This window comes from Eurytemora carolleeae, unplaced genomic scaffold (genome assembly GCF_000591075.1).
Source record: "Eurytemora carolleeae unplaced genomic scaffold, Eaff_2.0 scaffold328, whole genome shotgun sequence".
Taxonomy (NCBI): domain Eukaryota; kingdom Metazoa; phylum Arthropoda; class Copepoda; order Calanoida; family Temoridae; genus Eurytemora; species Eurytemora carolleeae.
This window is the reverse complement of record NW_019396232.1, coordinates 241,333-263,625: the sequence shown is the minus strand read 5'-3', so window position 1 is coordinate 263,625 and position 22,293 is coordinate 241,333. Positions and strand designations below refer to the sequence as shown.

The 22,293-nt window shown below is 35.2% G+C and overlaps 2 protein-coding genes and 2 long non-coding RNA genes across 6 annotated transcripts; all 4 read left to right on the top strand.

The window, feature by feature from the left end:
- Window positions 1–679: 679 nt before the first annotated feature.
- On the top strand, window positions 680–4,296 carry LOC111698817 (uncharacterized). Its single transcript, XR_002764625.1, has 3 exons — window positions 680–751; window positions 1,826–1,969; window positions 4,258–4,296. It is a non-coding gene; the product is annotated as an uncharacterized LOC111698817 (long non-coding RNA).
- On the top strand, window positions 4,297–8,368 carry LOC111698816 (uncharacterized). Its single transcript, XM_023469261.1, has 3 exons — window positions 4,297–4,576; window positions 5,915–5,982; window positions 7,787–8,368. The coding sequence occupies exons 1-3, from the start codon at window positions 4,414–4,416 to the stop codon at window positions 7,859–7,861; spliced, it is 306 nt and encodes a 101-aa protein (XP_023325029.1). The 5' UTR covers window positions 4,297–4,413; the 3' UTR covers window positions 7,862–8,368.
- A 1,389-nt stretch (window positions 8,369–9,757) lies between these two features.
- Window positions 9,758–18,021, top strand: LOC111698818 (uncharacterized). 3 transcript variants are annotated; one of them, XR_002764628.1, is made up of 3 exons: window positions 9,758–9,768; window positions 13,540–13,543; window positions 17,989–18,021. It is a non-coding gene; the product is annotated as an uncharacterized LOC111698818 (long non-coding RNA). The 3 variants fall into 3 exon arrangements; XR_002764627.1 differs by lacking the exons at window positions 9,758–9,768; window positions 13,540–13,543 and adding exons at window positions 13,653–13,663; window positions 15,967–15,971; XR_002764626.1 differs by lacking the exons at window positions 9,758–9,768; window positions 13,540–13,543 and adding an exon at window positions 10,988–11,001.
- A 301-nt stretch (window positions 18,022–18,322) lies between these two features.
- Window positions 18,323–21,978, top strand: LOC111698813 (glycine-rich cell wall structural protein). Its single transcript, XM_023469258.1, has 3 exons — window positions 18,323–18,608; window positions 19,075–19,202; window positions 20,673–21,978. Exons 1-3 carry the CDS (start codon window positions 18,323–18,325, stop codon window positions 21,849–21,851), a joined length of 1,593 nt encoding a protein of 530 aa, XP_023325026.1. The 3' UTR covers window positions 21,852–21,978.
- The last annotated feature ends 315 nt before the right edge of the window (window positions 21,979–22,293 follow it).

Sequence of the window (22,293 nt, the reverse complement as noted above, 5' to 3'; positions counted from 1 at the left end):
GTTGGTTCAGGGATATATAGGGGGTTCAGTGATATATAGTTGGTTCAGGGATATATATATATAAGTGGGTGCAGGGATATATAGTGGGTTCAGAGATAAATGGTGGGTTCAGAGATATAGTGGGTTCAGTAATATATAGAAGGTTCAGGATCGATAAATAGTAGGTTCAGGGTTATATAGTGAGTTATAATTGGGATATATGGTGGGTTCAGGGATATATGGTGGGTTCAAGGATATATGGTGGGTTTAGAGATATAAAGCAAGGGTTCAGAGATATATGATGTATTATATATATATATATATATATAGTGGTTTAAGGGATATATAGAAGGTTCAGAGATATAGTGGGTTCAGGAATATATGTTGGGTTCAGAGATATAAATTGAGGGTTCAGGAATTCGATATAGATAATGGATTCGGTTAAAATTAAAATGGGGTGTTCAGGAATATATGAAGTGGAATCTAAGACATATACATCAAATATAGAGTTCTCAGAGATAGCATGGTTGCTGGTTTATGAATTATGAATATTTAAAAAGAATTCGACGAATATATGATTTCTAAAGAATGGCAGAATTATCTGTGTATGCCTACGCTACCAGGCCCTAGAATTAGAATATAATATACAGAACAGGGCGCGGTTAAAGGGCGGGAATATATGAGGGAGGTAGTTAGGGTAGTTTGGTTTGCATTATACTATACCGGCACTAGACTAGACTGTACAGACGAGTTGGAGTTATACAGTTTACAGGTGAAATTTTATCTATACAGATATATGTATAATTTAAGTGTTCATACATAACTAAGCTCTTTTAATTTGTGCTTTTTTACGATTTTCAGTTATCAATAAGACTATCTCGGCGATTTACAAATCAGAAAAAATATTGTAATCATTTTATGCAATAAAAAGTTTTCAGTAGAATGGAAATATATGCAAACACTACACGTATATTTGTTAAACGTAAATAGGGTGAATAATTATCTTAGGAACATATATTATTTATAATACGTTATATATAATTACTCATTCTAAATACTGTGCAAAGAAAATTTTAATTTATTTTCAAATGAGATTCAAGTATAATTTGACAATAAATTACACAAAGATTACATTTGTTTAAAAATGGTAATTAATTTTGGATTTCAGTATGAATACTTAATTTAGCACTAAACTAATTATAAAACAATGTTTTTGTGTGAACAGCCCATAGCGTGTATATTGACAAATATTTCCTAACTGTATCATATTTCATGAACAACATTATAATATTATAAATATGTTTTCCTGCAATATTTCATTATAATTCCTTAGTCAAATCCAACTAAGGATTGAGTCTGTGCCACAAACTCTGATTTTCTAATTCGTAGACCTTCGATAACTTAAATTTTGTCAGTAAAATAATCTAAGATTAAAATATGAATGGTTTACACCATCTGGTTGCAAAGATATAGGATTAGAAAATTTGAGTTTGTGGCAAAGACTAATTTTTTTTCTTTATAACCGAATGCAACAAAACAGAGGGACGTTAAGTAACGATCTCTTGGGACAATTAAGTAAAAAAAACTGACCTGCTCTGCAAAGTTTTCGTGAAAAATTATCGCATTTTCATATCACAGACAATAAAATGGTGTACAAATACTTTTTCGGGAAATTAAATTTTCACTTAACCACAAGTTCCCTCAATCAATTTCGGCAACACAACATCCCTCGCTGCGCTCTGTATGTTTTGTAAGCAGAATTGGTCTTTTGAACCCTGTAAAGTAGTTGTAAATAATTAAAATAAATTAGATGGTTTTGTTAAATTTACCAATGTTTATATTTAAGATAAAAATGAGAACTCCACAGCGTAAGAAAGGAGGAAAGGGGGGAGTAAACCCAAAGATTGAAGTCAACAAACTCCGGAAGAAAGCAATGAAAAACAAAATGATGAAGAAAACCATGTTAACTCTGGCTGGAGACGATACAAGGGTGAGTTGAGTTCTAATAATCCGTATTTCATCCTTACTTCATCCTTATTTCATCCTTTTTTCATCCTTACTTCATCCTTACTTCATCCTTACTTCATCCTTATTTCATCCTTATTCATCCTTACTTCATCATTACTTCATCCTTACTTCATCCTTATTTCATCCTTATTTCATCCTTATTTCATCCTTATTTCATACTTATTTCATCCTTACTTCATCCTTTCTTTATCCTTACTTCATCCTTACTTAATCCTTTCTTGATCCTTACTTCATACTTACTTCATCTATTGCGTTATGAATAAATATTCATTGAATATTCGTCACACTTACTTCATCCTTTCTTGATCCTTACTTCATCCTTACTTCATCCTTACTTCATCCTTACTTCTCTATTGCGTTATGAATAAATATTCATTGAATATTCGTCACACTTACTTCATCCTTACTTCATCCTTACTTCATCCTTACTTCATCCTTACTTCATCCTTACTTCATCCTTACTTCATCCTTACTTCCTCCTGACTTGATCCTTAATTCATCCTTACTTCATCCTTACTTCCTCCTTACTTCCTCCTTACTTCCTCCTTACTTCCTCCTTACTTCCTCCTTACTTCCTCCTTACTTCCTCCTCACTTCATCCTTACTTCATCCTTTCTTGATCCTTACTTAATCCTTACTTCATCCTGACTTGATCCTTACTTCATCCTTTCTTGATCCTTACTTCATCCTTACTTCATCCTTACTTCATCCTTACTTCATCCTTACTTAATCCTTACTTCATCCTGACTTGATCCTTACTTCATCCTTACTTCATCCTCCTTTTATACAAGCTTTCATCCTCTTTTTATTCTAGCTTTCATCCTCACTTTATCCTAGCTTTCATCCTCTCTTTATTCTAGCTTTCATTCTCTCTTTATCCTAGCTTTTATAATTTCTTTGTAGCTTTCCTCCTCTTTCTATTCTAGCTTTTATTCTCACTTAATCCTAGCTTTCATCCTTTCTTTATCCTAGCTTTCATCCTAACTTTATCCTAGCTTTCATTCCCTCTTTATCCTAGCTTTCATCCTCACTTTATCCTAGCTTTCATTCTCTCTTTATCCTAGCTTTCCTCCACTCTTTATCCTAGCTTTTATCCTAACTTTATCCTAGTTTTCATCCTCTCTTTATCCTAGCTTTCATTCTCTCTTTATCCTAGCTTTCCTCCACTCTTTATCCTAGCTTTTATCCTAACTTTATCCTAGTTTTCATCCTCTCTTTATCCTAGCTTTCATTCTCTCTTTATCCTAGCTTTCCTCCACTTTTTATCCTAGCTTTCATTCTCTCTTTATCCTAATTTTCATAATTTCTTTGATAGCTTTCCTCCTCTTTCTATTCTAGCTTTCACCCTCTCTTTATCCTAGCTTTCCTCCTCTCTTTATCCTCGCTTTCATTCTCTCTTTATCCTAGCTTTCATCCTTTCTTTATCCTAGCTTTCCTCCACTCTTTATCCTAGCTTTCATTCTCTCTTTATCCTAGCTTTCATTCTCTCTTTATCCTAGCTTTCCTCCTCTCTTTATCCTCGCTTTCATTCTCTCTTTATCCTCGCTTTCATTCTCTCTTTATCCTAACTTTCCTCCTCTCTTTATCCTCGCTTTCATTCTCTCTTTATCCTAGCTTTCATTCTCTCTTTATCCTAGTTTTCATTCTCTCTTTATCCTAGCTTTCATTCTCTCTTTATCCTAGCTTTTATTCTCTCTTTATCCTAGCTTTCCTCCTCTCTTTATCTAAGCTTTCATTCTCTCTTTATCCTAGCTTTCATTCTCACTTTATCCTAGCTTTCATCCTCACTTTATCCTAGCTTTCATTCTTTCTTTATCCTAGCTTTCATTCTCTCTTTATCCTAGATTTCATTCTCTCTTTATCCTAGCTTTCATTCTCTCTTTATCCTAGCTTTCATTCTCTCTTCCTAGCTTTTATAATTTCTTTGTAGCTTTCCTCCTCTTTCTATTCTAGCTTTCATTCTCTCTTTATCCTAGCTTTCATTCTCTCTTTATCCTAGCTTTCATTCTCTCTTTATCCTAGCTTTCATTCTCACTTTATCCTAGCTTTCATCCTCACTTTATCCTAGCTTCCCTCCTCTCCTCATCTTGCTTTTCACCTTTTCTTCTGCTTGCTATCATATTTACTTTATTTTTCCTTTTTTGTTTAATCCTGCGAGTTTGCTTATTATCCATTTTGAAAGTAATTTATGAAATATTCTGATACTATTTGGTTTAATATTAAAATAAATTAATTCTAAATTCTATTCAGGAAGACTTTAAGGATCTGATAAATGAGAGTACAGTATCCAACATCAGTATAATCGGTAGAGAAGAGAAACCACAGAAATCTACCAAACCCAAATCTGAAAGAACGCCAAAGAAACGAGGATTAAAAGCTCTGGGTTCTCAAGTCTCCTTGAAATCTATGACCTCCAGTATAACTCGGCGCTCTACCCGGAGAAATAAAGACCCAGTGAGGAATGGAGACAGTAATGAAATGGAGGTTGAGACTGGAGAAGAGAAGAAGATGAAACTTGTTAAACTTGAACCTGATCCAGCTCCAGCAAACCAACTTGCAGAAGAACAAGGTAAAATTAATATTAAACTATCTTGGCTCTAGAATTAGTTAAGGTCCTTGACACAACACTGAATACAGGGAATAGAAAATAATGTTTGTCAATATAATTTTTAGAGATAATTTATATGATCATCAAACCACCTTCTAAATTTACTTTGCGGTGTAACAAATATATTTAGTCTTTTTCAAGTATTAAGAACATATGTATCTTTTTTGTAAGCAACAAGCTGTGCTTTGAAGTCGCAGTATAATTTAAGTAGTTTGGCAAAAAAGAGTAAAACTTTGAAAGAATAATTAGTCTTTTTTTGTTCGAAATCGTACAGTCGGGCGAACGGTTCGAATATTTCTTTTTGATTTTACATTATTCAGTAAACTAATATTTCTATGTTTTATCAATTTATTCTTCCCAAACATAAACTGTTCGTTCCCATAAACCTTTTTCTATCTATTTATGAATAAATAGATGATTTTACTCACTAATATTGAAGGATAGACCCAAAAAAAACATGCAGCACAAAAAAGACGTAAAAAATACTTAAATATATCATTTCAATTCGTGGTTTTAATTTTTTGAAAAAAATCTTTGGGTCTAAATTATCCCTTAGGACAGCTAAGAAATCTAAACTTTATCCTATTTCAAGTTAGAAATAGTTTTAAAAGTTTAAAACTTTTTTGTTTGTTTCAATTATCCCGTCACACCGGGTTCTAATGTCCAGGTTCCACAGTGAGTAAGCCTTCAATTTCCATTTTTTACTTTTTTTTTTTGCTATTTACTTAGATTTAACGAAATAAACGCCAACGAGGTTTTCAACCTTTTATGTGTCCTTTGAGTTTTTATGTTTCAAATAGTTTCTACAATTTTTTTTCGCCATAAGACTTTCTTATTTTCTATGCCTTTCATGTATATACGCGCGCTGTAATACGAGATGATTTTTTATTGAATATCTCGTTTAATTACTTGTTTGATGATTTGAGTTTTACATATCAAAATCTGCAGATTTGTCACAAAGGGGTTGAATGTAAAAGTTATTTTTTTAAATGATTTTTTAAGAATCAAAGATTTTTAACTTTGCCACGAACTTTTTAAAGCCATATGTCTTTGCGACCTGATGGTGTAAACCTTTAAAATGTCAAACTTAGATTATTTTATCTAACCGAATTCACAGTTTAAAATATCTAAGGTCTACGACATTGGGTTGTAAAGATTCAGGGACAAGGAAATCAGAGTTTGTGGCAAAGGCTCAGTCAATTCCTTGTAGATCAAAAATTTATTTTAGAATATTGTGATACTGACCGGACCTTGCTTACTCTAGTTTAGATATTTATTAATATAATTATTACAATTTAGCTGGATCTCGGTTTCAAGGAGTTAAGAATATGTTTACAAGTGTAGTCTGGGGAGTCCCTTATGCACAGGTATTAATTCTTTTAAAAAAATCATGTTAATGAAAAATATTCATGGATAAATTGAGGGAACAATAAACATATTTATTATTAAACTAGCTTGGGAACCCAGCGCTGCCAAGGCTACTTAAAGTTAATCCCGCCGATTACCCGCTCTTGAACGATTTTACCGGGAAACTAAATTTTTGCTATTAAAGTCGACAACCTAAAAGGGAGTGTTCGCAAAAATTTAAGGGGGGTATAGGCTTAATGCGATAAAAAAGCGCTTTTGATCGCTACTAATCTTACTTCTGTTTGTTGCGTCTATAAAGAGAAAATTGTTAAAGACGTCTCATACCGAATAACTAAGCGCCCATACAAATTCAGAAAATTGCAACATACAACTTAGACCATAAAAAATTTAATTTCAAACAAATCATTCAGATATTAAAACCTATAGTCATCGATTATCTTTCGCCACATTTGTATATAGTTTATGTTTTATAATATTTTTTAATTAATTTGTTTTTAATTTTATTATTTCTCTTGTTGCTTGCGCAACTATCTAAGAATGCCGCGCACCATTCACATTTTTCGAAATCCGTTAAAACGTTTTATAAAAAAATAGAATATTATAAAATATAACCTACTAGAAATTCAAGGTGCTTCGCGCCCTTCTTTCTAGCCTTAGAGGGCGCGACATCTTCTAAATTAATTGTGAACAATGTTCTCTTTGTGTACATCGTAAATCAAAACAAAAATAATTTGCGGATTTTCACAAAAATTTCGTGGATTTTCAAAATTTTAAAAAATTTAATGAAGATCGAATTTTGATTGAGACAAATATTTAAAATTTCAATCATTCATAAACCTTCTCTGGGGTCCCTAGATGTCCCATAAAAATTTGGGCCCGATCGGTTCAGCCGTTTTGACGTTTATTGGATACAAACAAACAGACACCCAAACAAACAAACAAACACCCAGACAAGCCAAGTTTATATATAGATTGATATACAAATGTGGCGAAAAATAATCGATGACTATAGGTTGTAATATCTGAATGATTTGTTTGAAATTAAATTGATTTTTTACGGTCTAAGTCGTATGTTGCAATTTTCTGAATTTGTATTGGCGCTAAGTTATTCGGAATGAGACGTCTTTAACAATTTTCTCCTTATAAACGCAACAGATAGAAGTAGAATTAGTGGCGATCAAAAGCGCTTTTTTATCGCATTAAGCCTATACCCCCTTTCATTTTTCGCGAACATTCCCGTGGGTCTCCCAAGTTCCCCATTCAAAATTTGAGAATACAACTTTATATATATAGATATTTGCACTGGGCTGATAACCTGGATTTAATTTTGAATATAAGGTTAGGTGGCACAATAAGAATTAGAAAATAAAATAATACCAGATTTAAAGGATTACATCGCTACAGAATAAAAGGATAATTTAATTTGAGAATTAAAAAATAAATCATTCAGATTTCAATACTTAGATTATTTAATTACATAACACAATAATTAAGTGGTTTAAGGAGTTAGAATATTTTATAATTTGAGATTGAAGTAACTACACCATCTAGTAGTATTAAAACAAATAAAAAGAATTAGATAAAAAGATATTAAAAATTATCAAAAATATGAAATAATAAAATTAATTAAATGATAAATCATGAATGATGAATTAATAATTGAAAAAATGAAGAATAATAGAATTTGAGGATTTTATAAACAAACATCTAATCATTCAAATCAAGTTAGAGCAAGTACTTCAATTAAAATTGTTTAATACATTTAAATTTTTTTTAACGTTTCAATTTTTTAAATATTTTCAGGTAGTTGAGGAAACTACTTCTGAAGAATTGAACACTTCATCTACAGACTCAACTTCTAGATGTATTATCTCTTAGCTTAGTACAGTTCTATTCTAGACTTAACTAGTTCTATTCTAGACAATCCTGGTTCTATTCTAGACTAGCCTGGTTCTATCCTAGACTATCCTGGTTCTATCTTAGGCTAGACTGATTTTATCATAGACTATCCTGGTTTTGTTCTAGACTATCCTGGTTCTATCCTAGACTAGCTTGGTTCTATTCTAGACTAGCCTGGGTCTATTCTAGTAGACGTAACTAGTTCTATTCTAGACAATCCTGGTTCTATTCTAAACTAGCCTGGTTCTATCCTGGAATTATCCCAGACTAGCCTGGTTTTATCCTAGACTATCCTGGTTCTATCCTAGACAATCCTGGTTCTATCTTAGACTATCCTGGTTTTATTCTAGACTATCCTGGTTCTATCCTAGACTAGCTTGGTTCTATTCTAGACTAGCCTGGATCTATTCTAGTAGACGTAACTAGTTCTATTCTTGACAATCCTGGTTCTATTCTAGACTAGCCTGGTTCTATCCTAGACTATCCTGGTTTTATCCCAGACTAGCCTGGCTCTATTATAGACTATCCTTGTTCTATCATAGACTATCCTGGTTCTATCCTAGACTATCCTTGTTCTATCCTAGACTATCCTGGTTCTATCTTAGGCTAGACTGGTTTTATTCTAGACTATCCTGGTTCTATCCTAGACTATCCTTGTTCTATCCTAGACTATCCTGGTTCTATCCTAGACTATCGTGGTTCTATCCTAGACTAGCCTGATTCTATCCTAGACTAGCCAGGGTCTATCCTAGCACAGTCTAGCCTATCCTGGTTCTCAAATGGCCTAGAAAAGATATAGAATGAAAATTGAGAAAATAAATCGTGTCCAGATTAAAACCTAACAAGCTTAATCCTGAATACTTTAATTGTTATACCCATTAAAGAAAAATCACCATGATTAAACATTTCAAACAAAGTCTGAGACTTTTACTCACGATTCTTATCAAATCTTTTGTCCCTTATGAATCCTGGTATTTACGTAAATCAAATATAACCTAATGCAGGCCTAACTTGAATTTTAGGCCGACTTTTACCAAAAAACACACGATAAAGCTCAATATCTTTGAATTAATTAATTTTGTGTTTAGTTAATTATACGTACCTATTTATTTGATTTAAATGATCTCCTTAATGTTAAATAAAGTGTTGTATTATAATAATTGAATAAATATTTATCTACGTAACAGTACATAGTGATCAAAAGGTTTTGAAAGCTCTCACGCTAAACTCCATGCTAATTTTGCCAATAACTTCTTGAATACTAAAGCATAGAACAAGTGCTTTATAGTTTAAAAGGCACCAACAAATAAGAGTGAGCTAGTAAGGTAAAATCAAAGGCCAATGCCTTAGCCCTTAATGATGCCATAATGTCAACTTATTCCTGAAAATTCAAGTAACTCTTGAAGGCAGTCTGGATCTATGTGAGTAGTTTGACTCTAATCTAGAAACAAGGCACAGTGATATGCAATGCCTTGGTTCGTTTCTATATCATAATTTTTTTAACTTATAAACCAACCACACAAAAACTGATCACATTTTAAGGTTACAACTTTTCATAACTTTTTAATGTTTAGAATAAATAATTTTGAAATTTGTCAAACTTTTCAGATTTTTGTTGAACCTTTTAAAGTCTGAAGTTTGACTAAAAGGAAATATATTATTGTCCATCCCCCCCCCCCCCCCCCCCTCCCAATAAATAAAAAAACCTTGGCGCCTTAACAGATCACTTGAACTCTGTGAAATTTAACTGTTTAATCTGACTGTTTCCTGTCATGTAAAAGATTTCACAAAAAATAAAAAGTGACATCTATTGAGTTAAAGGATTTCAATATATCCAACTCAAGCCAATATTTAAACAAGGCACTGACAGACCTCAAAATATTTACGTAAATAAAAAGAATAAGTCGGTGGAATAAACAGATATAATTGATAAGCATGGTTGTGATGATCTTTATTTAAAGATTTATTACAGCGATTATCAATACATAATTTAAAGACAATTTGTTCCTGAAAGATTTCATGGTTTTGGTCCTTAGAAGATGTTTTTTCATAGCCGTACAAGAATCATGTCTAACATAAATATTTAAAAATATAAAGACGACATTTTTAAGAGGCATTATTTTCCAACCATGTGAATTTGACCCAACTAGTATATTTATATATATAAACACATACCAAAGAATCCCTTCATTGTTTGATTGTTTGTATCTAATGGGCAATTCCCTCACCGCTTGTCCCTACTCCCAAAGATTCTTTTCTTCTCACCCCCCACCCGGTTTTTAGGCTTAATTTATGCTCTACCAGTATCCTCCAACTCTATCTAACAGTATCCTCCAACTCTATATACCAGTATCCTCCAACTCTATCCACCAGTATCCTCCAACTCCATCTACCAGTATATCCTCCAACTCCATCTACCAGTATCCTCCAACTCTATCTACCAGTATCCTCCAACTCTATCTAACAGTATCCTCCAACTCTACCAGTATCCTCCAACTCTATCCACCAGTATCCTCCAACTCCATCTACCAGTATATCCTCCAACTCTATCTACCAGTATCCTCCAACTCTATCTAACAGTATCCTCCAACTCTATCTACATACTTCAACTCTACCCGTATCCTCAAACTCTACCAGTATCCTCCGGCGCCATGACAAACTCCTGAAAGACAAACTCCTGAAAGACAAACTCATGAAAGACAAACTCCTGAAAGACAAACTCCTGAAAGACCAACTCCTGAAAAGACAAACTCCTGAAAGACAAACTCCTGAAAAGACAAACTCCTGAAAAGACAAACTCCTGACGAGACAAACTCCTGAAAATAAAAACTTCTGAAATACAAACTCCATAATATCAAAATTAAAAAAAATTAAAATCTAAATTATATTCTATTCTAATTATACAATTAGGTAATTTCCTAGAGAACGATTTTTGGACCCCCCCCCAGGCCCCCCCTCCTATCAATTTTGTACATGGATCTTATATGTTTAACATGGATATAATTGACCATGTTTATAATATTTCATTCAGAGAAAAATTTCATAATTTCAGGAGTTTGTCTTTCAGGAGTTTGTCTTGTCAGGAGTTTGTCTTTCAGGAGTTTGTCTTTCCGGAGATTGTCTTTCAGGAGTTTGTCTTTCAGGAGTTTGTCTTTCCGGAGATTGTCTTTCAGGAGTTTGTCTTTCAGGAGTTTGTCATGGCACCTATCCTCCAACTCTACAAGTATCATCCAACTCAACCAGTATACTCCAACTCTACCAGCATACTTCAACTCTACCAGTATCCTTTAACTCTACCAATATCCTCCAACTCTACCAGTATCCTCCAACTCTACCAGTATCCTCTTTTCCTCCAACTCTTCTACCAGTATACTCAAACTCTACCAGTATCCTCAAATCTACCAGTATCCTCAAATCTACCAGTATCCTCAAATATGTTCTCTTTTAAAACACAATTTATGCAAAACCCAGTATATAATATATATCTTCTCTCTGAAATCCCATCTATGAGCAAAACCCAGTTTATAATGTATCTTTTCTTTAAAATCACATATTTATGAGGACAAATATATTTATGAGGAAAAAACTCTGTCTATAGCTCTCTTAAATCCTATATTTATGAGGAGAAAACTCTGTCTATAGCTCTCTTAAATCCTATATTTATGAGGGGAAACACTGTCTATTGCTCTCTTATATCCTATATTTATGGGTGGAAACACTGTCTATTGCTCTCTGAAATCCTATATTGGTGGGTGGAAACACTGTCTATTGCTCTCTTAAACTCTATATTTATGAGATGCAAACTCTGTCTGCTCTCTTTAATTCTATATTTATGAGGCGAACCTCTGTCTTTTGCTCACTTGAATTCTATATTTATGAGGAGAAACTCTGTCTTTTCTCACTTAAATTCTATATTTATGAGGCAAACCTCTGTCTTTTGCTCACTTGAATTCTATATTTATGAGGGGAACCTCTGTCTTTTGCACACTTAAATTCTATATTTATGAGGCAAACCTCTGTCTTTTGCTCACTTGAATTCTATATTTATGAGGCGAACCTCTGTCTTTTGCTCACTTAAATTCTATATTTATGAGGGGAAAACTTTGTATATTGCTGTCTTTAATTTTATATTTACGATGGGAAAACTCTGTCTATTGTTCTCTTAACTACTTTATTTATGAGGTTATAAAGGGAAAATTCTCTATATTGCTCGATTAAATCCTTTATTTATGAGGTTATAAGGGGAAAACTCTGTCTATTGCTCGATTAAATCCTTTATTTATGAGGTTATGAGGAGAAAACTATGTCTATTGCTCGATTAAATCCTTTATTTATGAGGTTATAAAGGGAAAATTCTCTATATTGCTCGATTAAATCCTTTATTTATGAGGTTATAAGGGGAAAACTCNTATTAAGGTTTCATTTTAAAAGACATTATAAATAACGTATACAGTCCTTTTAGGCCTTCTAGCGGTTTCTAGAACAATTCTTGAATGAATCCCACGTGTAAGATGCGCCACGATGTCTGGCGACATGAAGACAATATTTTAGAGGAGTAGGACTGAGGAAAAGATAGATAGATAGATGACCATTTTTTGGGGTTCCAGGACAACAGAGGGGGGGGGGGTAAGTTTTAATAGGTCATTCACCTGAAACTGTTGAATTTTTACTTCAAAGGTATGCCACGAATGTTTAAAAAATATACCAATAACGACAAAATAAGAAAATCAACTTGTCCAGAACAATTAACTATGGAGGAATGAGCAATAGACATTAGACATTGAGAAATAGAGAAAAAAATGTTTTAACTTTAAAAAGTTTATATTTGATTTATTACATGATAGAGAGATCGTACAATGCAAACTGTATTCTGTACATTGTACATTGTAAACAGTAAACTGTATAGTGTTAAATGTATGTTGCAAAGTGTAATCTGAACAAGGTAGACTGCAAGGTGTACGGGAATTAACTATACGGTGTAATATTTTAACTGTACACTGTACACTGTATACTGTATAGCTGTACACGAGTAGATACTAGTTTTATATATTCTATACACTTTGGCTGTACAGTGTAAACTGTATTAAGTACTGTGTAAAAGTGTACAGTGTAGTGTATGTAGCAAACTGTACAGCATAAACTATATAATGTACAGTGTAAACTGTATAATGTAGAGCATAAACTGTATAATGTACAGTGTAAACTGTATAATGTAGAGCATAAACTGTATAATGTACAGTGTAAACTGTATAATGTAGAGCATAAACTGTATAATGTACAGTGTAAACTGTATAATGTAGAGCATAAACTGTATAATGTATAGTGCAACTGTGTACTGTGTGTAAACTGTATAATGTACACTACTGTGTAAACTGTGTACTGTACAGTGTATATAGAAAACTGTACAGTGTATATAGAAAACTGTACAGTGTATACTGTGAACTGTACAGTGAAAAATAAAATCATTGTTTTAATATTTTGTATTTATGAATTTAGCTGAGTAGGAAGAATGAAATTAAGATTTGTTTGCTGGAGAAACCCGATTACGGGTTAATAGGCGGCTTAAAAATACCGCGGAGAGCTTTTTGTAAAATATTTAGACAATTGTAAACCTTAGATTTAAGATAAGGGAAGTACTTTCCCGGCCCAACCAACAGCATTGTTGCATGGACCGCGGATCCAGATTTATTGAGAAATCTGTCCTAAAAGATAAAATATCAGAGACGAAATATATTCTACACAAATATTTTTAAGCGTTGAAATCTTTTATTAATTTTAATCGTTTGTATTAATTGTTTTATTTTTGTGATTAAGTGTGAATATAGTTCCTGCAGGATGGAGGTGGAACCCCTTGGAATCTTCCTGGACGAGTTTTCTAAGCATGTATATTGTATATTGTATAGACTTTATAAACGCCATAACCCTGGTTCATAGGAACTGGTGACTTTTCAAAACTTTAACTTTCTAATCCCTTTATCTTTGAAACTAGATGAAGTAAATAATATTTCAAACTTTGACTATTTGTTATAGGAAAACTAATGGTTTGACATGTAAAAGGTTTACGTTATCAGGATGCAAAGATTAAAATTAAGAAAAATAGAGTTTGAGGCTAGTAACCACTTACTTTCTTACAAATAAAACTATTAAATAATACTGAGAACAAAAGCTATACATTTTACATTACTTAATGGACAAACTGAGCACTTGCATCAAACTCTATGTTTATAATCCTCATTGCAACCTAATATTGTGGAACTTTGATATTCTTAACTATCAATTCAGTTAGAACTAATAATTAAGTTCGAAATATTAAAGATTTACAACTACAGGTTGCAAAGATATAGGGAATAAAAATTTGAGTCTGAACCATGTTATTAAGTCGTTTATTTATGGCTTTTTTTGGCTCAGCTACATTTTGCCTAATCAAAATTTGCCTTGACACATTTTGCCTAGTTCAGATTTGCCTAGGTAACATTTTGCCTAGTTTAAGATTGCTTAGTATCATTTTGCCTAGTTAAGGCAAGAGCAAGTTTTTTGCCGATTGCTTTTTTTCAAACAGATGTTGTCAAAAATTAGACATTTTTTTAGGCTGAACCAGTTACATACAAATGAATTAAATGTTTAGGACAATTGAAATGTATCTTTTCTAGGACTTTTTACATTCCAAATACCATGACTTTAAAATTATGAAGATTTTTGATTCTCCTCTACGTTAAAATTAGCGTGTATTTACTCCACAAAAATAAAATGGTTATGTATCAGAGCTGTATATTAAAAATACAGTTTTGCATTATGGTGCAAGGGTTTGAATATAATCAACTGAATTTTGAAAAAGTTGCAGAGTTTTTTTATGAAAATTTCGCGGATTTTTGAAAATTTACTTTGTGAAAAAATTATTTACCAGGCAAAAAAATCGCTCTTATGTTACCCTAGGCAACATGTTACCTAGGCAAGGCGTTATCTAGGCAAAATGTGACCTTGGCAAACTGTTACTCAGGCAATATGTTATTATAGCAAATGTGACTAGGCAAAATGTAGCTGAGCCTGTGTCACAAACTTAAATTTACTCATTCTTACAGATTTGCAAGCTGAATATGTAAACTGTTAATATTTCAAACTTTGATTATTTGGTCTCACAGAATTCATAGTTTGAAATATCTAAACTGCGACATTGGATTACACAGATGAAGGAATTAGACAATCAGAGTTTGTGGCAAAATCCATTCTAGTTTTGTTTTGAAGTAATTTTATTATATCTGAAATTTTTTTTAATCGCTGAAAAAATACTAATGAATTGCCCACGGATTGCTTAACTGACTAATGGATTTCTTTGATTTCAGGCATTTTCAACGAATACACTAAAACTTGTAACGGTTGCTGAGATTTTAAGCTAATCGTACTTTTTAAAATTGCAAGTATGCAATATTAAGGTTTCATTTTAAAAGTTTCTTCTTGCAATGACAATCTAAGTCTTTTCGAATTGAGGCATTTCTAAGAAGAGTGCAGTTTTAAATTTCTTTTAGATAAAATGGTTAAATCAACTTTTAACACAAAATAACTAGAATAGTGTTGGGTGTTTTGATAAGACTTTTTTAAGCTTTTGGACACATAAAAGGTTCAAGAAGATTTATAGATTTTAAAATCGTTTTTTTTCTAAACATTTGCTTCGTTTTTGAGTCGGTTCACGCAAATACCTTTATGTCTTGTGAGAAATGTTTAAAAAACAAGTTTTGAAATTTGTGAAACTTCTTAAAAATTTTTTTAACCTTTTATTTCTTTTAAAATCAAATGCCCAACACTTCTTTTGAACCTTTTTTTTCTGAAATATCACAATTTTGGCCATTTTCAAGCTGTGCTGTAAACATCTACGTGTGGCGGCGTAGTGGCGGAAGACGACGAGACTTCTGGAGTTTTGAATCTAAAGATCTAGACGCGGCAGGACGAAGACTTCCGGCCACGTCACCTATCTATCTATTGAATATTTTTACGTTTTTGATAAATTTAGATATTTAAGTTTAGTAATAAAGTAGTTATTTAAACCTTTTTTATATTATAGTCGTCAAGATCACGCAATATCACACAAGTCTCAGTTACATGAGTGCAAATTTAACTATTCAAATCGAAAAATGTACATATGATATAATAACAATACTGTTTCTGCATGTATAATAGTGGTTCATCAATAATATTACTGTCATAATTTATGCGACTAACATCGTCCCTGGAACTCGGACAAACATTTGAGACGATTTCTCTCATTCAGATTTACTAACGAGGAGTAGAAGGTCCAGCCTGAGGGTCGGCCATGGTCCTATCCTCTTCTCCAGTCTCGCTAGTGTCGCTGTCCTCCTCTGAAGCTAGTGGATCATCTGGGTCGCTTGCCCTCCTCTTGCTGGATCTGCCAGCGGTGGGTGAATCTCTTCTTGTACGCTTCTGACCACGAGCTGCACCCTCAATGATCCCGCCCAAGGCCTTGAACGCATGATCAAACTTGCCCTCTGACTCAGATCTGTCCACGTTGAATAGCTTCATCAATGATACATAGTCAGCCTTACTGACGGTGAGGGCAGTGTCACTGGCGCCCATAAGCGCTTTCACCTCTGGGGTGACCTCGAGGACCTTGTCTTTCGTTACCTTACACAACTCGTCAAATTCAGCCGAGTACCCGTGGTGCTGCTGGTAGCGAGGTTCCGGTCTGTTGTTCCTATTCTTGATGGAGATTAAGGGAGACGCGGTCATAGTGCTCGAGGAGGCTTTATGGAATAGGAATGATCCTATAAGGCCGAGGGGAACGGCTATCTGCATGACCCTGGTCTTGTCTCCTCTGTGCGTAAGATACATCCTTCCCTCGTGGTTGCGCATCCTCGGATCTACTGCTTTGTTGCGCTTAGCCGTCTGAACATCATCTAAGAATTTCTGATATTCAACGGCGCAATTCATAGCGTCCTCGAATCCAGGGGCCACCAGCCACAGCATATTCCGGTGATACAACTTGATGGCCGAAAACAAGAGTGCTGCTTTTGCCATCCCAGCGGGGGCAGCGTCGCAGCGCAGCTTCATGTCCTCGGCAAGCTTCGCGGTATCGATGGGGCTGCCGCTAGGGTGCGCAGCAACTCGGACCCCAGTCCTCATTCCCATCAGATTCATGCATAGATGGGTGCTGGCCCAGTGTCCTACCTCCCATATCGCATCCTTGGCCGTCTCTGTAATGGAGGTTTCTGTACCTTGCATCATCTTGCAAGAGTTCATAGCCATCTTGTTGATGAAGGTCGTAGCATGACCTTGACCAACGTGATGATTGGTTGTGAACCAGTTGAACTTCGATGCGATGATGAGAGTGAGGGCCCTTCCCGCATTCTCGGACGTACTATAGGTCTTCAGCCAGCCGTCGCCAGTCTGGGATTCAATTGCAATCCTCATTGCTTCATCCATCTCATTACGGTCCATATCTCTGGAATCTTGAGCATGGTCATCAAAACCGTAATAAGATTCGAAACCTCCATCCCTCAGCATGACAAGGGGGTACTGTGGATCGGAGGTATCTGTCTCGGACAAATACCCCTCAGGAACTTGAGTAGCTATCACCCCCCTCAGAGTTGCCCTGCCACCTTCGATGTTTACTATGTCCCTGGGGTTGGGCTCAAAGTACCACACAAGTCCAGCATGGACGGCCGTAAAGGCAGCGGACACCTTAAATCCCTTGCAGTAGTCCTCTTTGCTGAGGGTCTCAAACCTCCTGCCGGTGATGCCCTCACGTTTTGCGATCAAGGCCGCATGTGCCATGGCCATGAGTATCCCGCTACCCTTCTTCTGTGACTCGACGACAGTCCAGTCACTAGTGGATTGGGCCTCATCGGCACATCTGTACACGAGATGGGGGGGAGCCAGGGGCAATTTGGCGCTTTCCTTGAGTCCCGCGTCGCCCTGTCCAGCCAGGCCGGCCGCTAGGCTGCCATTAATCTCGTTGCAAAATTTCCCTAGGCTCTCTAGGATTCCTCGGGGGATCGAAGAAGACATCGCAGATTACCTGTCTTTAGATCTGGGGCTAAGGTATGACTATTATCCTGGCTGTTCCTGTTCTCCTACTGTTTCGTCTTTATCTATAGTTTCTCTTTTGGAAGTGAATCAAGCAATATAAGCTTGGTCGTTCTAGTACCTGAAGTGCTCCGCAAACCTCTGTTTCAAGCTCTTCATAATATCTCTCATCCTGGAGTCAGAGGCTCACGGAGGTTAATCTCAACACGTTTTGTCTGGCCTGGATTATCTCGTGATGTCGGGTTGTGGACCAGGTCTTGCCTCCGTTGTCAACAGAGCAAGATTCAGACTCATGTAAAGTCCTCCGTTCCTGCCATTCCTGTTCCTTCACGGAGGTTCTCTCACGTTCACATCGACATCGTTGGTCCTCTGCCTTCTAGTCAAGGTTATTCTTATCTGCTGACAATGATTGACAGAACTACACGCTGGCCTGAAGCAGTACCTTTGTCCTCCATCTCTACTGAGTCCTGTGTGAGAGCGTTTATCTCAACCTGGGTTTCCAGATTTGGAGTACCTTCTACGTTAACTTCCGACAGAGGTGCTCAATTCACGTCCTCCGTCTGGGCCGGAGTTTGCCGAATCCTGGGTATTTCTCCTTCTCAGACAACGAGTTTCCATCCTCAGTCAAATGGTATGATCGAACGTTTCCATAGATCTCTCAAGTCTGCTCTCCGAGCCAGATCTTCTGAGCGTAGCTAAATACGAATGATTCTGCGACTGTAAATTTTTCAGTCCCTTTCAGCCATCAGCCTTAGAAGTAGTTCAAAGTGTTCATTGAAATATTTCATGCCTGGAAAATTCTTTCAAGTTTTCTTTTCTTCAAGTTTTTAAAGTGTAGGTGAATTAAATAATAATTTGATTAAGCATTAAAACATAAAAATATGTATTTTATATTAGTACAAATGATTTCGAGAAAAAATCATTCTCAATTCAAATATTTTATGAAGTAGATTTTCTACTCTGTGGCCACTACAAAAACACAACACATGTCCCTTGAAAACTTCATTTTATCAATGAAGACAATTGGAAAATTTTATTTCATAGTTAAAGTAAATTGACTTTTAACACGAAAATGATCATTTTTAGGTTGTATATGATGCCCTTGAGATCGTAAGTTATCAACTTTCGGACACATAAATAATAATAACAATATACAGCGCCAATGGATATTGAGTATCGAATAGATTCCCGGTTTGTGGCGTATACATTTGACCGGTATGGGGGTATAAAGGATGAGTATGCCCATGTTAACGATCTTTGTGTCAAGATGGCTGGAGTAGGTCTGGTAAGTCCATTTTCTTTGTTTCAATAGTTTCACATAGGGCTGGATACTTTAGGACTTTTTTAATCCGTTCCTTGCCGGTTCGTTAAATTAGCATAAAGGACAGACACATTGTGCTGCCATTAGTTTTTTAACTTTAATATTTGAACGTTGAGTTGAAATTTCCTGTTATGTCCGCTTGTTAATGGAACTATTTGTTAATTTTATAAAATTTTCAATAACGACATTTTGCTGAGTAGTAGTTACCAGTGGCCATTTATAACTTTTTTGGGCTACTAGATTATATATGTAAGCAAAGGCATACAAATTCACAAAATTTTCCGTTTTTGAAAAAAGTATTTTTTAAATTTGCGTTCAATAACGGTTTTTTGCCCAGCTCTACTAATACCTATTGATAAATTTGTTGTGCTTTATATCTGCGAATATAATTTTTTCAAGGTATTGAGTTTTTGCCAAAAACGCAAATGTTCTAATTCCTAAATCGTTATAACATGATTGTGTAAACCTTTGATATTTCCAAAGTACACTACTTTATCTACCAATATTTATAGTTTAAAATATCTAAGGTCTGCGGATTAGAAAATAAGAGTTTGTGGCAAAAACTCAATTCCTTTGTTTAAATTAACGGAAAGGAATTGAGTCTTTGCAATCCCAATATCTTTAAAACCCTGTGGTGTAAACCTTTGAACAAACTAAATTTGAATTTAAAAAATTCAGAGTTTGAAATATCTAAGGTCTTACGACATTAACCCTTTAAAGGCGGGGGTTTAAAATAGGTATAGGGTTGAAATGCATGTTCATAGCCCAATTTTACACGGCCAGCTCAAAGAAAAAAGTTAGACCAACAACTTCAATAGTTTGGGGGCTAGGGAGGGTGGAAAAAATGCCTAAAAAAGGGTCGAAAAAGTGTGACACATGTTTCTACATGCAATTTTCAAGGGCTTTTCAAAAATATAGTTTTTTGATCTGTAGTTTTAGTCACAAAAAATGTAGGGGCTATTTTAGATTTTTTTTTCACAGACCGGACTTTTTTCCGCCCTGTACCCTACCCTATAAATAAAAAATAAAAAATTTATCAAAAAATCCTTTAAATTATTATTCATTAAAAGTCACAAAATTTCACGGGGATAGTGTCAAAAATGAGAGTGCTTGGACAAAAAACCCCCCCCCCCCCAGTCTGTTTAGGGTTAAGTTTAAAAGATGAAGGTATTAGAAAATCAGATTTCGTGGCGAAGACTCAATTCTTTTCCGTTAATTGTTTACAAAATATTTTTTATTATGGATATTACCCGGTTCTGTTTTTAAAAGATGAAAGGAGCCAATTATAAAAGAATCTGGGTTTTAAGATTTTTTTATTTTTCATTTTTGTTCAATCCAACTTGCAGATTTGTGCTCGAAAATCTAAAGAAGATTTAAAATAACTCTATCCCCCCCCCCCTCTTATTGGCTCTGGATTAAAAAAGTTTTTTATAGATTCTGTTGGCTTGTGTGGGTCTGGGAGCCGTAAATGGAGCGCCCCAAGAACGGAGTGTAAACGGAATAGTTCAAGGAACTAACAGTGCTGTCGGAGGTATTTTTAATGGAGCCAATAATCTTGTTGGAGGAATTGCATCAGGTGTAGGAGGAGCTATTGGGGGTGTAGCATCAGGAACAGGAACAGCTGTAGGAGGAATATTTTCCGGAGTAGGAGGTGCTGTAGGCGGTGTTGCTTCAGGAACAGGGTCCGCTGTCGGAGGAGTAGCATCAGGTTTGGGCGGAGCTGTCGGAGGAACTGCAAATGGGTTCGGAAATGCTGTCGGAGGAACTGCAAACGGTTTCGGTAATGCAATCGGAGGAACAGCAAATGGCTTCGGAAATGCTGTCGGAGGCACTGTAAATGGCTTTGGCAATGCTGTTGGAGGAACAGCAAATGGTTTTGGAAGTGCAATTGGAGGTACCGCTAGTGGCTTTGGCAGTGCTGTTGGAGGAACTGCAAGTGGGTTTGGAAGTGCTTTTGGAGGAACTACGAGTGGTTTAGGTAACGCAATTGGAGGCACAGCAAACGGTTTTGGAAATGCTATTGGAGGAACTAACAACGGGTTTGGAAATGCCATTGGAGGTACAGCAAATGGATTTGGTAACGCAATTGGAGGCACCGCAAATGGTTTTGGAAATGCATTCGGAGGAACTGCTAATGGATTTGGAAGTGCCATTGGTGGAATTAATAACGGATTTGGAACTGCTGTTGGAAGCACAGCGAGTGGATTTGGAAACTCTGTTGGAGGATTTTCTGGACAAACAACCTGGAGTAGACCAACATATTTTTCAAATTCTAGCCCAATATACACTGTATCCAATTCTTCTTACTTTGTATCCAGGCCTTCTTATTCTGTATCCAGGCCTTCTTATTCGGTATCCAGGCCTACTTATACTGTATCCAGTCCGATCTATACAGTCTCCAACCCTAGTTTCTCCAACCCAAGTTTCTCCAACCCAAGTTTCTCCAACCCAAGTTTCTCCAACCCAAGTTACTACAACCCAAGTTTCTCCAGTATTTCCAACTCTGGTTTCTCCCGTTCCTCCAACTATGGTAATACCTTCTCCAAACCTGTTGGGACCGTCTCAACTGACTCCGGGTACTCTCAACAAAGTGTAGGCGGATATGACGGATAACGCAGATAAGGAGACAAATAGGAACTATCTGGTTCAGGAAATGGGTAATTTAAAAATTGTAAACCTTCCGATTCAGGGAACGGAATTTAAGCTTTTTGTTAATAAATACATCTATTTTTTTGTTTTACATACAAGTAATATTTATTATTCTGAATCTAGTTATTTAATTGCAATCTTTTTCGCATCCTCAAAAATTGCAAATATATTGCAGTCTTTTACAGAAAAAAAGTTGTTTTCGAACAAATGTTTTTCAGTGTAAGCATTCATAGAAGAATGATTTCGAAATCTTTAGAAAAATCGAGAATTGTTTACAGGTTAAAAAATCAAATCTGAGCTAGAGAATGTGAAAAAATGTACAAGTAACGAATATTGTTGAATGTAAAAAGCGCTTTCTTTATTAAAAGATAGAATTGCTAATTGCGAAAAAGAATTGAGTCTTTGG